At 49.7% G+C, this 12,194-nt stretch overlaps 1 protein-coding gene across 1 annotated transcript; it reads right to left on the minus strand.

Moving 5' to 3' along the window:
* Window positions 1-9: 9 nt before the first annotated feature.
* On the minus strand, window positions 10-12,054 carry EXOSC5 (exosome component 5). Its single transcript, XM_003420793.4, has 6 exons — window positions 11,816-12,054; window positions 5,255-5,368; window positions 4,658-4,779; window positions 2,844-2,984; window positions 1,297-1,386; window positions 10-237 (listed from the first exon to the last, which is right to left on the minus strand). Exons 1-6 carry the CDS (start codon window positions 11,961-11,963, stop codon window positions 145-147), a joined length of 708 nt encoding a protein of 235 aa, XP_003420841.1. The 5' UTR covers window positions 11,964-12,054; the 3' UTR covers window positions 10-144.
* Between the last annotated feature and the right edge of the window lie 140 nt (window positions 12,055-12,194).

The raw sequence follows: 12,194 nt of genomic DNA on the forward strand, positions 1-12,194 counted from the left end.
TTCCTGTACCTTCCAGGAGTCCCCGCTGCTACAGGACCATTGCCTTACAAGAGCACACACGACAGAGAGGCCAGGCTGGGCAGCCAGTTTATTTTACACTGGAGGTTGTGGTAGTGGCAGCAGGAGGGCCCGGCCCTGCCTGCCTCAGCTCTTGGAGTAACGCCTCTGCAGCGATTCCCGGAAGAAGCGGAAGACCTGTTGCGAGGCAGCCTGAGCTGCAGCTAGACACTGCTGGAGCTGGGAGGGGGAGAGACGGATCAGCGCTGGGGCCCCACCCAGACCCACACACCACAGAGCCCAATGACCCAAGAGGCCCCCAACCTTACTTGATTCTCAGAACCTCCAAACCTATCACCTCCCCCAGGTGATGCAGGTGGGGAAGGGATTTCAAGTGCATTTCCTTATTTTCGGAGGCCTCGGATAATGCATACAGTTAACACGCTCAGCTGCCAACCGAGGTTGGAGGTTCGAGTGCCCATAGCGTCCCAGAAAACAGGCCTGGTGGTCTACTTCCAAAACACCAGCCATTGAAAACCCTGTGGAGCACACTTCAACTCAGACACACATGAGGTCACTTTGAGTTGGAGATGGCTTGATGGCAATGGTTTTTTTTTTCTCCTCCTCTTTATTTCCCACTTCCTCAGCTCTTCGAGGGGAAGAGGAGGAAAAAAAGATGGTGTGGGCTTCCGAAATCTGATTCTGGGAGCTACAGGACCTTCGACCAAAGGAATTAGACATCCTGGCAGCTTTGAGACCCCAAATTCTTAGAGCCAATGACCCTTAGAGGTCACTGAATTTTAAAGTCTCTGGAATTTGAGAGCCATGGTTTCTTTGAGCCCAAAATGTCTTAATAGCCATGGAAATCAGGGACCCTCAAATCTTTAATGCCACATATTCCTAGGTTCATAGGAGGTCCAGGTTGGAAATGCTGTTAGGGACCAACTGGCCCAACACTTTCCGAGCTCTGTTCCTTGAAGACCGAGAATCCAGGGGTGGCGTACCACTCTAACTGGAAGCTGGGGAGCCTTCAGATGCCCTCCCCCCCAACTCCAGATTTCAAAACTGAGCTACTTCTCTTTTCTCCTATCTCATAACTTGGGCTTCCCTTTAAGATTTCATTTTCCACAAAGGTTTCTGTAGTTAAAAAGTTGGAAAATGCCCTCTTTTTACAGACAAGGATACAGAGAAAAGGGGGACTCCTTAAACCTTCCAGGGTCCAGGACAAAGCTGGGATAAAAGACCTCACGTCAGGGTGGAAAGGAAGATTCTGGTTCCCCCACCCATCCATGCTGGTACCTCAGCATTGGTGTAGAGTCCCTTGGTGGTAGACATCAGCAGCTTCCATTCCACACTGTCAAGGGCAAAGGTCAGGACCGCCCGGGCCTCCTACAGACAGGATAGAAGGTGGTGAGTGATCTGGGACTCTCCCTCAGAAAAATCAGACTCAAAGAGGAGGCCCCAGAGCCTTAACCTCCAGATCTCACCTTTCCCACAGCCAGGTGCCCATATATCGAGTGTAGCTATTTCTTGTCTACACACCACCCCTTCACTGCTTCTGTGGCTAACAGCTCTTTACCTTCCCTTTAGGAAAACTGCCCCCCATACCCCTTACTCCAACCACCTGGTTCTGATGGGGATTTCCAAGCACAGTCTTCCTGGCCCATCGAGGTAGCCACGGTGCCAGTCATTTACCTAGTGCCTCTAAGCCTCCCACCTGCCCTTCTATGCTCTGTACTGCAAGGGCTAAATATTAGCAAACCGTATTTCCCAGATTGGTTAAGGAGAGTTTCTACTGTAAGGCTGGCCAGCAGAATATATTTATGCCTCCATGCACCCTGCTGGTACCTGTGGCAGACACCACTAATCGATCACAGAGAGGCAACATGGCAGAGTGGCTGAAAGTATGAGTTCTGGAATGGAAAAAGTGTTTTCTAAGCTTAAAAGTACTGGGAAAATCACAAAGGAAAAAGTTGACTGATTGGGTTCTACCAGTAATCTGGTGGGAGCCTGCAAGGAGGACAGAAGAGAGAAGCATCCTGGTCCTCGCTCTGACAGTGGCAGGTGCTTATGGTGTGGCAGTTGCCATAGCAGCCATGGAGGTGGGTGGGTTCTACACGTCAGCAGTCAGGGCAGAGGCAGGACATCTTTTGTCATCCAAAACTGAGTGTGACAATAGTGCCAACAGCACAGGGTAGGAGTTGGCTTGCAGGCTTCAGCCCAGGGCCACTTTAATCTCTGGACATCACACCTTCTTCCTTTTGCTCTTCCAACACTGTTGTAACCAAGTCCCTGCATTAAATTCCCTCTGTGAGATACCCTGAGTGGTTTCTGTTTTACTGACTGGATGTGACCATTAGAGCACTGGACAAATAGCTCAGAGCAACCAGATCCCTAGGACATTGTGAACTGGAGCTGATGGGGAATGCTCATTTCTCTACCCCTTTGCTTTTGGGCCTCTTAAGATGGAAGTGTGGAGCTCAAAGAGCCAGTTCTAAGCTCAAGAAAGATGCTGGCCAGAGAGCATGAAGCTGATGTGCAGAAAAAACCAGGGATGAGAAATGAAGCAAGGAAATTCTAAAGGTGTTTGAGGTTCTGGTTCTAGTGCCTCCCCTGTTCTTTCTGAGCTTGGTAATAAAAGCCAATAAATCTCCTTTTTGCTTAAGGTAGTTTGAGTTGGGTTTCTAGAACTTGCAGTTGGATGGGACCTGGTGAATATAGCAGAGCTTACCAACTGGGACTGAGGAGGAACAAGCCAACTGTTCTGGAGAAAAGTAAGGCTGAGAGGAAGAGTATAGGGAAAGCTGTTTGCCCACAGCCCTTCAGCCACCCTGGTCTTCACCTACCTTTTCTTGCTTGACTGTGGGGTCCAGCACGAGATTCCCATCAGCGTCCAGGGCACAGGTAACCCCACAGAAGAGGGCCCGCATGGGCACGCCTGCATCCACCAGTGCCATGCACGCAGCATTCAGGCAACAGGCCAGAAGCTGAGAACCACGGGGAGCAGTTAAAGAAAGTTTCAACTGTAGGGCTGGCCAGCAGAATATAGTTCTTGCCTCCATGCACCCTGGTGGTGCTTGTGGCAGACATCACTAATTGATCACAGAAAGGCAGTATGGCAGAGTGGTTAAAAGTATTGGTTCTGGAATGGGAAAAGATTTTCTAAGCATAAAAGTAGTGGAAAAATCACAAAGGAAGAAGTTGACTGATTTGACAACATAAAAATTAAAAATTTCTAGATGTTATAAGCAAGAATTACATGCTTTTATGCTGAGTTGTAGTAATTTAGTATGAAACGGACTGACCCTATGCTGGAAAAAATGAAGTGCCTAACAGATAATTTTAAAAAGTAGACGTATAAATGGTAACCATAGAAAACGTTCACTCTCACTAATAAAAATGTGAATTAAAAAAAAAAATGGAATGAGATCAAATAACCCTGGGTTCCAGACCAAGCTTTGCCACTTCTCAGCTGTGGAACCTCGAGCAAGTGACTTACCCTCCCTAAGCCTCAATTTCCTCCTGTTAAATGGGAATCATAATGATACTTAAACAAGTAGGTACGGAAGGTATGTGCCCAGCATCTTTGGGGACGCTGAGGATCCGAGAGGGGAAGAAACCTTCCAAAGTCAGGCTGGGAGGAACTGGCAAAGCCAGACCCAGAGCTTGGGGATGTAGCAGGCAGCCAATACCAGGTGATGGAGCTGGCAGGGCAATGGAGGGAAGAGCCATCATTCTTATCCTTGGGGAAGTCACAGTCCAGGGCAGGGGTGCAGCCATAGCACAGTGGAAGGCCTGGAATCAGGCAGCAGGTTCTGCCTCAGTTTCCTCAACTGTCTTCCTTCTCCACATCTAGCACAGATTAGGAGTCCTAGCTTTAGAATCTGTCAGTTCCAGCTCTGCCTCTGACCCGCTGTCCCATCCCCTCTGAGCTCTAGTTTTTCTCTGTAAAATGCCGGTCATACAGCTCTTCTCTCCCTCCCACTTATAAGGGGCCTGCCCAATGCAGGGCCATGCACCAATGGCACTCCTCGGGAAGTGCCACTTTCTGGTCCTCACTCTTAGCCTCTCTTTCCAAACTGTAGGGACCCTTGCGGAGAAAGTTCCTGCTCCAAGGGCTCTACTTGCTCAAGCCTCCCCAGCGCTTGGAGCCTCAAACCCAAATTAAATACAAAGTCAAGGTCAATGGCACAGGCACAGGAGTCAGACAGGCCTGAGCTTGAGTTCTGCCTCTGCTGCCTTCTAGCTGTGTGACCGTGGGCAAGCGACTTCCCTTCTTTAGGCCTCATTTTCCTCACCTGAAACACAGGAACCTAAGAATGCCCATCTGCCAGGGTCTCTGGGCTTGAGTCCTGGCTCTGCCCCTTAAGAGATGTGTGACTTTGCTGTGCCTCAGTCTCCTCGTCTGGAAAATGACATCTATTTCGTAGACCTGTCGTGAGGATTAACTGAGTTAGTATGTGTGAGGCACTCAGAACAGGGTCTGGCACATGGTAAGCACTCTACCGGTGTTTGCTGTTCTTCTTCAGTGAGTTGCTATGTGTCAGACATTTGGAGGTTTTCTGGCTAGCAGAGGGAGCGGACATGTCTATTGGCAAGGAGCACACCTGAGGAGATTCTAGAGAGCTTCCTGGAGGAGGTGACCCAGAGGAAAGGATACAGAGCCAGCATCGCTGATGACCTGCAGCACCACGGTGATGGAGGTGCGGGGGTGCAGCGCCCCCAGAACCACAGCCTCGCATGTGTTTCTGATCAGCCGCTCCCTGCTCTTCTCCGCTACGCCTGGGGGAGTGCAGGGTGGGAGTGAGGCTCTTCCCTTCTGCATGCTCACCTTCCTTCCTACCCCTCAGCCCTCTGGAAAGGGCCTGCAGCCCCAGCCAGGGACACTGCACAACCCCCCATGGGGGGGTCCTCCACCTCCAGGTTCACTGAGGGATTCACCTGAGGGGAGGAAATCTGGGGTTCCCATGTCTTATCCCAGTGGGCCCAGCCCCGAGTAAGGAAGACGGAGCCAAAGCGGAGGGAAAGGCAGGGCAATGGAAAGAAGGGTAGGTGGGACCAGGAAAGAGGAGGGGCAGGGGATAGAGAGGGAAAAATGGGGAGCTGAAGAGAAAAAAGTACGGAAACTGAGACCCAGAGATACAGCTGGACAAAGAGAAAGTTGCTCCACAGAGAAGATAGGGGAGTGGAGCTGGGGGGCGGCAGCAAGACAGGAGGCGGGTGGGGGCTGTTCAAAGGTCCTGCTGGGCCTGGTCACCTGGCAGCCCGGTCTTCGGCCTCAGGAGCACTTCCAGTGTGGCCTTGTTGAAGATCTCCTTGCTGATCTTCACCTCCGCTGGCCCGTACACACCCGCCAGGACGGAGGTATCACCTGGGGAGACAGCAGGGGAGGCCTCACCCACACCTTCCCTGCTTCTGGGGCCCAATGCGGGTGCTTAACAGGGTTGGCACGGAGCCAGATGGCTGGAGTGCCCTGCTCGCCCCCAACCTGGCCCGCCATTTGTGGGCAGTGATTTCTCTGAGCTCTCATTCCACCTCTCTGTCTCCACTTCCTCATCTGTAAAACCGGGAAAATGACAGTACAGTAAAACCTGCGAAAGGCAGAATCTGTGTCAGGCGGAAACCTGTCAGTGAAGGAAAACTCAAATATTTCTCACTAAAAGGAGAGATCCACAATCAACACCCATGGAAGCAGCAGTCAAGAAACCAAATGACGCATTGCGTTGGCCAAATCTGCTGCGAAAGATCTCTTTAAAGTATGTTAAAAAACAAAGATATCACTTTAAGGACTAAGGTGCGCCTGACCCAAGGCATGGTGTTTTCAGTCACCTCATATGCATGCGAAAGCTGGACAACGAATAAGGAAGACTGAAGAAGAATTGACGCCTTTGAATTATGGTGTTGGCGAAGAATATACCATGGACTGCTAGAAGGAACAAATCTGTCTTCTAAGAAGTACAGCCAGAATGGTCCTTAGAAGTGAAGACAGTGAGACTATGTCTCACAGACTTTGGACGTCTTATCAGGTAGGACCAGTCCCTGGAGAAGGACATCATACTTGGTAGAGGCTCAGCAAAAAAGAAGGAAGACCTCTGACAACATGGATTAACACAGTGGCTGCAACAATGGGCTCAACCATAACAGTAACTGTGAGGATGACGCAGATCCAGGCAGTGTTTCGTTCTGTTGGACATAGGGTCGCTATGAGTTGGAACTGACTCGACGGCACGTGGCAACAACAACCTGTCAAAGGCAGAAAATTTACAAGACCTGGAAGAAGACAGTCCTGTTGAGTTCTGGCTCTCACAGGTTTCACTGTACATCCCTCATCACATTCTTGTGAGGATGAAATAGTCCATGTGAGAGACTCAGAACACTGCCCGGTACGTGGTGAGTTTGCAATGTTGTTAGCTGCTGTTGAGTTGGCTCTGACTCATGGCCAAACCCATGTACAAAAGAATGAAATACTGTTCGGTCTTGCGCCATCTTCGCGATCACTGTTATGTTCGCGTCCACTGGTATGACCACTGGGTGTTCTGAGTCCCTTCCAACCTAGGGAACTCATCTCCTGGCACTGTATCAGGCAATATTCTGATGTAATCCGCAGGGTTTTCAATGGCTAATTTTTGGAAGTAGATTGCCAGGCCTGTGTTCCTAGTCTTAGTCTGGAAGCTTTGCTAAAACCTGTCACCATGGGCAACCCTGCTGCTATTTGAAATACTGGTGGTGTAGCTTCCCGTACCATAGCAACTTGCACCATCATGCACAGTATGTCAAACTGACAGATGGCCGTGGGAGTACGAAATACACTTTAGATAATAGGATTAACTTTATGGGAAGCTCTTCCTGAGAGCTAACCTATGTTCCTCTTATTGCACCTAGTCTCAACGTCTCCTTCCAAAGCTTCCCCAGTCCAGCTCTCTTCCTTCAGGCATTTGTCCCCAAACTCTGCAGTAGTTGTTGAGACATCTAAGAAAGGGATAAATATTTGGGCTGGACACTGATTCCTGATTATTTCCCCAAAGTGAGTGTGACCAAGGTAAGAGAGCGAAGTTAAGACGTACAAAATAAAAAGTCTGGATTCCAGTTCTCTCTGCCTCAGCCTAGCTGTGTAACCTTGGGTCAATCTGTTTTCTTCTTTGGGCCTCGGCTTTACCTGTCAGCAAAATGAGAGAGTTGGACTAGAAAAGTGGCCCCAAACTTTTCTGACCGCAACTCCCATTTTACAGCATGACCCCAAATCACACATAAATATATGTGTGTCTATAAAGGAAGTAAGGTTGTATCCTTTCACCATACCCATTCAATCTGTACACTGAGCCAATAATCCAAGAAGCTGGACGATACGAAGAAGAACGGGGCATCAGGATTGAAGGAAGACTCGTTAACAACCTGTGTTATGCAGGTGACACAACCTTCCCTTCTGAAAGTGAAGAGGACTTGAAGCATTTACTGATGAAGATCAAAGACCACAGCCTTCAGCATGCATTATACTTCAACATAAAGAAAACTAAATTCCTCACAACCAGACCAATAAGCAGCATCATGATAAACAGAGAAAGACTGAGGTTGCCAAGGATTTCATTTTACTTGGATCCACAATCAACACCCATGAAAGCAGCAGTCAAAAAATCAAAAGACACATTGCATTAGGCAAATCTGCTGCAAAAGACCTCTTTAAAGTGTTAAAAAGCAAAGATACCACCTTGAAGACTAAGGTGCACCTGACCCAAGCCATGGTTTCAGTTGCCTCGTATGCATGCGAAAGCTGGACGATGAGTAAGGAAGACTGAAGAACGATTGATGCCTTTGTATTACAGTGTTGGCAAAGAATATTAAATGTACCACAGACTGGTAAGAGAACAAACAAATCTGTCTTGGAAGAAGTACAGCCAGAATGCTCCTTAGAAGCCAGGATGGTGAGACGTCTCACATACTTTGGACATGTTACCAGGAGGGATCGGTCCCTAGACAAGGACATCAAGCTTGGTAAAGCAGAGGGTCAGTGAAATAGAGGAAGACCCCTGAGGAGATGGGTTGACACAGTGGCCCCAACAACGGGCTCAAGCATAACAACGATTGTGAGGATGGCACAGGACCAGGCAGTGTTTCATTCTGTTGTACACAGGGTCTTTATGAATCAGAACTGACTCGGTGGCACCTAACAACAACATAAAGAGCAAAGGAGTCACAAAACGACTCTTGCCGTTACCACCTGTGGATGTACTCTGCCCGGTACTTCCTACTCTTAAAAAAGAATGCTGGTTGCAACCCGGTGACACAGAGGTTCTGAACCGCAGCTGCACCATGGGATCACTGGGGAGCTTTGGAAGATACTGATGCCCAGGCTGTTGAGGGGTGGGGCTCGGGCCCTGGGCTTCTCAAAGTTTTCCAGGAGATTCTAATGTGCAGCCAGGGCTGCAGCCTGTAGTGTGAACACATGGTGCTCAACCACAGCTCCTTTAAACATTGATCTGCACCAGAATCACAGGAATTAACCCAAAATGGAGACGGCCAGCCTTAGTAGGTGTGGGGCGGGTTCTGGGACTCAGCAACTTTAACAACCTTGCCAGGGACGCCAACCATAATTTCGAGGGTCTGCAAGGACTCCCCTTGCCCCAGGATCCTGTGGCTTTGGGGTTTTAGGATGAAGGAGGAGCTGCCTTTCTGCTTATTTCTTAAGCTCTAAGAGACTTCAGGAGTCCCTGAGGGAGGCAGATGGTTAATGTGCTCAGCTGTTAGCTGAAAGGCTGGACGTCTGAGTCTACCCAGAGACGCTGTGGGAGAAAGTCCTGGCCATCTACTTCTGAAAAATCAACCCAATGGAGCACAGTTCTCCTCTGACACACACGGGCTCGCCATGGGTTGGAATCGACTCCAAGGTAACTGGTGGTAGTAAGAGACTTTATCTAAATTCAGCAAGAGGGCTCAGCCTGGGAAGGTCCCCAGGTCGGGGCTATTTTTATTGGGATTGAGGAGGAGGAGGTGCCACACAGTCAAGGGACTCTCTTCCTGGGAAACCCACTTCACCCTTCAGAGGGGAGGTGTTCTTGGATCCAGGAAATCTACTCCGAGGGGAGCCATGAAGGTGTTTGTTAGGGGAGTAGGCTAGATCCTCGGGGGAGGTCTTCATGCCCGTTACTCTGGATATCCTGCCTGTGCCCCCCTGCACCTTCTTAAGCAGCTCCTAAAAATCCACTGCTGTCACGCTGATTCCAACTCACTGCGACCCTACAGGACAGAGGAGAACCTCCCCACAGGGTTTTCAAGGCTGTAAATCTTCCACATCTTTCTCCCGCAGAACAACTGGTAGGTTCGAACCGCCAACCTTTTGGTTGGCAGCCAAGTGGTTTAACCACCATGCCCCCCAGGGCTCCCTCAAGCAACCCAGCTCCTGCGATTCTCTCCTCCTTCCACCGCACATTCAACTTTCACCAAAAAAAAAAAAAAAAACCCAAACAAACCAGATGCTGTGGAGTTGGTCCTGACTCATGGCAAGTAGAACTGTGCTCCACAGGGTTTTCAGTGGCTGATTTTGGGGAAGCAGGTCACCAGGCCTTTCTTCTGAGGCACCTCTGGGTGGACTCAAAAGTCCAACCTTTCGGTTAGCAGCTGAGAGCGTGAATGATTTGTGTTACCCGGGGACTCCCATCTTCAACCACAGCCCCATTTATCTGATGCTCTTACAGTAAAACTCCCCGAGGCTTGCCTTCACTCCCTGTCTCTTCCTCCTCTTCTCCTTGACCGAATAACAAAGCTTTGGACCCCATCCTTCCACTAAAGCAGCCCTTGGCAGAGTCACCTTCCCGAACCTCCAAACTGCCAAACCCATAGGTCTCCTGTCCTCGCGTGGCCCAGCCTCTCAGTAGGACCAACAAGGCTGTCTACCATTACTTCTCAAACACGTTCTTCTCTTGGCTCCAGGTCTGCCCCCTCTCCGGGTTTTTCTCCTACCTCACAGGCTGCTCCTTCTCAGTCTCTTTTGCTAATTCCTCACATGTCCATGAACTCTCAAAGCTGAAGACCAGGGCTTAGTCCAGGACCTCTTCCCGTTTCTATCTCTACTCATTTCAGGAGTGATTCATCCAATCGATTGCTTTAAACACCATCTACAGCCAGAGGATTCCAAAGCGTATATGCCCAACTTGGCTCTCTCCTCTGAATTCCAGAATTGTATCAACAACTGCCCATTGCACATTTCCACTCTGATGTTTAATACCAAAACCCCCAAACCAGTCGAGTTGATTTCAACTCATGGCGAGCCCAGGTGGGTCAGGGTAGAACTGTGCTCCATAGGGTTTACAGTGGCTGACTTTTCAGAAGCAGAAAACCAGGCCTTTCTTCTGAGTGCCTCTGGGTGGACTTGAACCCCAACTTTTCAGTTAGTAGCACAGCGTTTAACCGTTTGCTCCACCCAGGGACTCCTGGTATTGCAAACATAACGTTCCAGACTGAACTCATCTTCTGTTGTCACAGCTGATCTGGAGAAAAGCCCAGAGCTTGACTAGAACAGTGGCTTTCAAACCTCCCTGATTCTTTTTCTAGTATCTCCAAACCAAATCATCTGCAATACTGTTGGTTTTTACCTTCAAAATGCATCTAGGCTCTCACTGCTTCCACCCTGGTCTGAGCCATCACCACCTCCTCCCTTCTATGCTCCCTCCAGTCAACAGAGCAAGCAGCTAGAGTGATACTGTTCATATATTCAGACCATGGCACTCCTTCACTCAAAGCCTCCAATGGCTCCCATCTCACTCTCTAGGCCTTATATCATCAGCAATTCTCCTTACCACCCTCTGACCCCCTCTCCCACTAACTCCTCTCCACTTGCTGCTCCAGCCACATTGGCCTCCTGACTGTTCCTCAAACAAGGTCTTGTCTCAGGGCCTTTGTCCTTGCTGTTCCCCATGCCTGGTATACTCTTCCTCCTGAGATCTTCAGGTTTGTTCCCTTGCCTCCTTCAGGTCTTTATTCAAATGTCACCTCCTCAGTGAGGCCTTCTCTGACCATCCTATTTAAGATTCTAGTCCTCTGCAGCACACTCTATTCCCCTTCCCTACTTTATTTTTATAGCATTTTACTATATGTTTTACTTATTATCCTTATTTATTGTTTGTCTCCCCCACTAGAATGTAAACCCTATGAGAGCAGGGATTTTTTTTTTTTTAATCAGTTTTGGTCAGGGAGTCAGGCCTAACTTAAGAAGTATTTAGCTCAAGGAAAAAAATATTCGTCCAATAACTATAACTCGCCCCAATCTTTACTCATATGCAGATATGTGTATCCCAGTCAAAGGGGTGTTGACACAATTGGTGGAGCTGGGATGAAGGAGATCTTTCTTAACCCAGCAGTAATTATTAGGATAAAAGGCTGCCACAGCTACGGTCTAGCTTGTGGTGGTGATCTGCCAGTCTATGGGGTATTTATACAGATGGGAGGTTTGCCTCAGCCTGGAATATATGGACCCGGGCTGTGTGTGGGGTGAGGAAGGACGAATCTATTACAGGGAGTTACTTACCCCGATGAGAAAGTTTTCTCTATTTTGGAGTATTCATTCTTATGGAGAGGACTGCCCTTCTCTCATTCTGCAAAGTATTTACCAGGGTGGAGATACCTTCCCACTTCTAGTCGGGAGGGAGAGATCTATCCCGGCCTAACCAGTATCCACGCGGGAGACACAATACAAGGGAGACACCTACCAGCTAGTATCGTGGGGAAAAGGGACTCTTCGTTGCACGGTACACTGTAGCCGTCCCCCGCCAAAAACAAACACCGCATGCGCGAACTCTTCCCGGGCAGTATTGACCTGGGTTCTTACCTTGCAGGAAAGAGGCTGAGCCATCCGGCCTGGACAGCAGATTTTGTTCGCAGGCAAAGTGTCGGAGGCTGCAGCCGGGGCCCCCGGGGCCAGCCTCAGCCCCAGGCTCAGTACGGATCTGGGTGTCTACCTGCATCGCCCCCTCCATCACTTGGGATTCCACGTGCAGTCCGCCACTGTAGCTTCCGCCCAGCCATGCGCGCCTGCGTACAAGCTACCCATCCAGTACGCACGCGCCCATCTCCCGGCGCTGGGTCTGGCGGCTGCACGTGGCTCAGCGTTTACCAACACTCTGGCCCCGCCCACCCCCGCCTCTCAACTCCAGGGAAGCCATTGGACAGCGGAGAAGGGGCGGAGCCTGGCATGGTCGCTTTCTTCC

The sequence above is a fragment of the Loxodonta africana genome, chromosome 11 (assembly GCF_030014295.1).
Source record: "Loxodonta africana isolate mLoxAfr1 chromosome 11, mLoxAfr1.hap2, whole genome shotgun sequence".
In the NCBI taxonomy this organism is placed as follows: Eukaryota; Metazoa; Chordata; class Mammalia; order Proboscidea; family Elephantidae; genus Loxodonta; species Loxodonta africana.

Bases quoted from the DNA above. Each gene is read 5' to 3' on its own strand.
- EXOSC5 (XM_003420793.4), bottom strand. From the start codon at position 11,963: ATGGAGGGGGCGATGCAGGTAGACACCCAGATCCGTACTGAGCCTGGG. The intron at 5,369-11,815 runs GTAAGAACCCAG...CTGTCTCCCCAG, and splicing joins CTCAGCCTCTTTCCTGCAAG to GTGATACCTCCGTCCTGGCG. The intron at 4,780-5,254 runs GTGACCAGGCCC...GCACTCCCCCAG, and splicing joins GCCGAAGACCGGGCTGCCAG to GCGTAGCGGAGAAGAGCAGG.